Consider the following 5,127-nt stretch of genomic DNA (forward strand, 5'->3'; position numbering starts at 1 on the left):
GCATAAAAACTGTTAACATGCAATCAAGGAAATTCAGTAACTTTTTTAGACATGTTTTGGATTAAAAAAAAATGCATTATTTTGTGGGATGTTTTACCATGACAGGGCCTGACCCTTTAGCTCGTCCTCCTAAAAAAAAAAAACAAGCTTAAAATCATACAATTCAATGATAGAACTCACCCTTGATCAGTGTCAGCTTCACCTCAGTCAAATTATGTCACTTCCTTTGAGCCATACCTTTAAAGGCGCATTTTTTGTTGAGTTTTATGTAAACGTGACAGGACTGACTGAAAACATGGGGACAGTTGTAAAATAGTATTTATTTGTAGAATTTATGTATAATTTCATGTTTTTAATCAGTTGATGTGAATGATAACAACTTAAACTTGTTATTGATGGAGTTTTTTTTCTAAATAACAGTTTTTAGCATAACAAAACTATGAAAGCTGTAGGTCAAATTTGGCGGAGGACAAGGACAAGAACAGGATTTGTAATTTTCAAAAGTGTTTTTAATAAATTAAAAAATATCTGAGAACCTAATGAATGACATATTCCTTTACAGAACAACTCACAGAAATCAACCATCAGTCAGTTTTAGACATTTTTTGGATGTAATACTTTTTATTCACTGTAACAAGTCAAGGACAGATAATGTACATTTCTGGTAGAATGTCCCATAAGTATTCAAACCCTTAACTCAGTACTTAGCTGAAGCACCTTTACAGCCTCAAGTCTTTTGGGGTATGATGCGACAAGCTTTGCTCATCAGCATTTGGCAATTATCTGCCATTCTTTTCCTCATCTCTTCTCCTCTCAAGCTCGGTCAAGTTGAATGGGGGCAGACACACATTTTCAGGTTTCTCCAGAAATATTTGATTGGATTCAAGCTCATGCTCGGGCTGGACATTCACAGAGTTGTCTATAAGCCACTCTTGCTGTGTTCTTAGGGTCATTGTCCTGTTGGAAGGTGAGCCGGAATGCTCTGGACTGGGTCTTCATTAAGGCTATCTCAATATTTTGGTGAATTGAGCTTTTCTTCTACTCTGAAGAGTCCCTCAGTCACTGCTGCTGAAAAACAGCCCATGAGGCTGCTACCAGCACTCTTTACTTTTGGGATGGTACCAGTAGCGGCTCCTGACTGTAAATTTAGGTGAGGCAGATTCTGGGTTGTAGCGCTAATATATGAAAAACATTTTATAAGCTTTATATTTTAATCTCTGAACACATGGGGACAAAATTTTGTCAGAGATGTCCTTGCGTTATCCTGTGGGTGGTTGGTAATCCTAATGTTGATTGACAGGCTCGAAGTAATGCTACACGCATAAAATGCTGTATAATAATTGCCTTAAAGGGGTCATATGATGCAAGTTCAGTTTTTCCTTTCTCTTTGGAGTGGCAAAATTGTGGGGCACTGTTGAGCTCGGGAGGCCTCAGGCACCGTCTGCCCCGCTTAGTATCATGTATGCATGTCTGCTAAAGCCATGCGTGGGATTTTAATATATACTGCTTACTTTTAGAGGATGGAGTCTGGCCACACCGCCATAAAGCACAGATTGCTGGAGTGTTGCAGTGATGTTTGTCCTTTTGGTTTCTCCTCTCTCCACATATGATCATGGAGCTCAACTAGAGGGACCATCAGCTTCTTGGTCACCACACTAACCAAAGCCTTTCTCGGTCAATTGCTCAGTTTGGCCAGCTCTAGGAAGAGTCCTGGTTGTTTCAAACATCTTCCATTAAGGCTAACAGAGACTACATGCTTCTGTGACCCTTCAATGCAGCAGCATTGAACACAGATGTGTGGCTTGACGCAAACCTGTTTCTGAGATCTACAGGCAGTTCTTTTGCCCTCAGGGCTTGGTTTTTGCTCTGTTATGCATTATCAGCTGTTAGACCTTTAATTAAGATGTGTGTGCCTTTCCAAATCATACCCATTCAATTGAATTTGCCACAGGTTAACTTCACTCGAAGGGTAGTAACATCTACAAGCAATATGAATGCTCCTGAGCTAAATTTCAGCTGTCCCAGATACGGGTATGAGTACTTATGCAATGGAATCATTTAAGTGTTTCATTTTTACTACATTTGCAAAGATGTTAAAAACCATTTTTTTGCTTTACCATTATGGTGTATGGAGTGTAGATTGATGTGGAAAAAAGTAATTTAAAGCAGTTTAACATAAGGCAGGAACAAAATGTGAAAAAAATTGAGGGGTATGATTACTTTCACAAAGCACTGTATATTTGTAACAATAGTCAAAAATACATTGTATGGGTTAAAATTATCCATTTTTTTAATGCCAAAAATCATCAGGATATTAAGTAAAGATCATGTTCCATGAAGATATTTAGTAAATTTCCTACCTTAAATATATCAAAATTTAATTTTTGATTAGTAACATGCATTGCTAAGAACGTTAAAGGTGATTTACTTGATATTTTGATTTTTTTTTTTTTGCACCCTCAGATTCCAGATTTTCAAATAGTTGTATCTTGGCCAAATATTGTCCGATCCTAACAAACCATACACCAATAGGAAGCTTTATTCAGCTTTCAGATGACGTATAAATCTCAATTTCAAAACCCTTATGACCTTGACCCTTATGACTGGTTTTGTGGTCCAGGGTCACATGTTTGCTATTTGCTATATTTATTTCATAATATGATTTTTGGTGAACTGTATTCAAAAACTATGGTATGTTTGATCCTCCAACATCACTGTAATTATTAATATGGAACCAACAACTATTTAAAAACAAAAACATAAAAAAAAAATGTCCCTGTTTTTTAATTCGTAAATAATCACAAGTGAGATTTCCCTAATATTTTGACCTCTGAACTAGGAAATGTCCCCGGCTTTCATTTCAGAAATCTGGTCACCTTTATTCTGGTCAGGCATTTATTCATAGACAGTACTTTAAAACGGCATACAAAGCTCTTTCTTATTTAAGGAAATAAAGCTGTAGGCGGCAAGGATTCAACGTCACACTCCTCCTCGGTAGGAGGCGCAAGCGCACCGCCATCAGAGAAGAAGAAGAAGAAGTTCCGCTCACATGTTCTGTGCTGTAGTTTAAGCTTTAGATCTGCGGGACTCACAGATAAAGCAGCGGTGTTTACTCTACTGTGCTCACGATGGCTTCGTCGGAGTCCTCCGTCAGAAAGCAGAGGAAGGCGGCGAAGAGGCCGCTTAGCGAGGATCCGGATCGCAGCGCGGCGGAGGAGCGCGGTCAGCAGCAGCGGCACCAGGTGCTGTGCGCGACGCTCCGCGGGGAGGACGCGTCAGTCCGGCTGCTGGAGGAGCTGCTGTTCGGCGCGGAGGAGCGGCTCGCGGAGCGCCTCACGGTGCGACTCACTACAACACATAGCCTCACAACCTTGAGCTTGTCTGCTTCTACGAGTCGCTACACGGAAGCTTTTAAACATGTTTCACGCTGCAGAATCACACGAGAACAGCTGCTCACACTTTAGTTTGGGGACCAGTTCTCACTTAACTATTAACTGATTTTGCCTCGGTAAACTGCTAATTTGCTGCTTATTAATAGTTAGGAAGGTAGTTGTTAAGTTTAGGTATTAGAGATGTAGAAAAGTATATATACACATTATAAATATGCACAGTATACACACATATTTAGTAAACAAAAACTTTCATTTTGGATGCAACTAATCGTTTGACGGCACTAATAATTTTCCTGACCTCATTAAATGTATGTCATCGTTTATGTCAAATTCATAAATTGATTTTTATAAACTTTTTCAACATTTTTAAATTAAATCAATGAATACAATCTGAATACGACTGAATAAGTCAGAAAGAGTAAGTTATCAATGGAATGAAGTCTGTTTTGCTGATATGCGGTTATTAGTTTGAGCTGACAGCCCTGAGTTCACAGTGAGCATCGCTCCCAAACTAAAGCTGTGATGACACACAGAAGTGTGACCCGTTCTGAAGCGTGTGCTTGTGTTTGAGCAGGACAGCAGTGTGTTTCTGGAGGAGGACGACGCAGGCAGCGTGTGCTCGGAGGACCAGACGCAGCCGGCCGTCCGGAGCGCCGCGTGGGAGGATGAGGACGATGAGCAGGAGGAAGAGTGAGGCAGACCTAAAGCATTGCTCCATCCGCTCATGTGCAGTGCATTCATTTAGATAACCTCACAGCCTTCCTGTCAGTATGCTTGTCACTTATTTTACTTATTTTTTTAAGGATTGACATGACACATCGGTTTCGCAGAGACTTTAAAAAGAGTGAAGCGGAAAATAAAATGACAAAACAGAGGCTACAGCAACGCCTAAAGGAGCAGTGAGTTACAGCAAAATAAAACGATTTGTTTGAAAAAAACAAAAGCGCACTTGTAAGCCGAATGCGTCGGCTTTGTTTGACAGGTTTCAGAAAGCCATGGGCGGCACACCCAGCTGGGCAGAAGCCACAGCCAAGAGAAGCATGAAGAAAGGTAATTCTGCATAAGTTATGGCCAGATGTTTGTTGAGGGATGTCTCTGTTAATTTGAGCTGCAGTAAATATTTTATGCCGTCCGTTTATGGTCGAGTGTTATCATGCTTCAATGAGACCTGTAAGATGTTCTGTTGTTAACCAGTAACGTACAGCATCATAAATGTTTGTATGTTTCTTCAAAGCAGAGCACGAGAGTGAAGATGAGGATGAAAGTGAAGATCTGTTGCGAAGGACGGGTAACTTCATCGGCTCGTCCAACAGCCTGCCGAAGGGAATTATTAAGGTCTGCTGCTCAACATGTGACCAGTGTAGACATGCTTTTATTGTTCCAAGTAGGGGTGTGCGATATATATCGTCTGCGATAATATCGTAATTGTTGTTTTAACGATGTGTGATTTGACATTATCCAGTATTTTGCAAAAACCATTCAAAACATCCCTACAGAGCGCACGCATACATTACGTGAAGTCTAGACTAGTGCGTGTGCGCATTTAGTGTGTTTTCTTTCACTGCATGATTCAGTCTATTAAAATGCATTTAGAATGATGACAAATTCAAGACATGATGGCAGAAAATTTATATATTTATACCACTTCATATAGTTATTCAATTTCACACGAAGAGTGCCGTTTTTCTCCAAAAATTACCATGACTGCAAATGTGACATTGAATTCAATAAACAA

The 5,127-nt window shown here is 39.9% G+C and overlaps 1 protein-coding gene across 3 annotated transcripts in view; it reads left to right on the plus strand.

The window, feature by feature from the left end:
* Window positions 1-2,895: 2,895 nt before the first annotated feature.
* The window catches only part of LOC107676120 (U3 small nucleolar RNA-associated protein 18 homolog), an 11,607-nt gene continuing 9,375 nt past the window's right edge, over window positions 2,896-5,127 (plus strand). Inside the window, exons 1-5 of one of the 3 annotated variants that reach the window (XM_016470644.1) lie at window positions 2,896-3,338; window positions 3,967-4,082; window positions 4,196-4,291; window positions 4,375-4,442; window positions 4,627-4,727. In XM_016470644.1, coding sequence (XP_016326130.1) covers window positions 3,129-3,338; window positions 3,967-4,082; window positions 4,196-4,291; window positions 4,375-4,442; window positions 4,627-4,727 — 591 coding nt within the window. In that variant the 5' untranslated portion in view covers window positions 2,896-3,128. The remainder of the gene's footprint in view (window positions 3,339-3,966; window positions 4,083-4,195; window positions 4,292-4,374; window positions 4,443-4,626; window positions 4,728-5,127) is intronic. The other 2 variants (XM_016470642.1, XM_016470643.1) reach the window with 2 other exon arrangements.

Source organism: Sinocyclocheilus anshuiensis, unplaced genomic scaffold, assembly GCF_001515605.1.
Source record: "Sinocyclocheilus anshuiensis isolate Anshui unplaced genomic scaffold, SAMN03320099.WGS_v1.1 scaffold3605, whole genome shotgun sequence".
In the NCBI taxonomy this organism is placed as follows: domain Eukaryota; kingdom Metazoa; phylum Chordata; class Actinopteri; order Cypriniformes; family Cyprinidae; genus Sinocyclocheilus; species Sinocyclocheilus anshuiensis.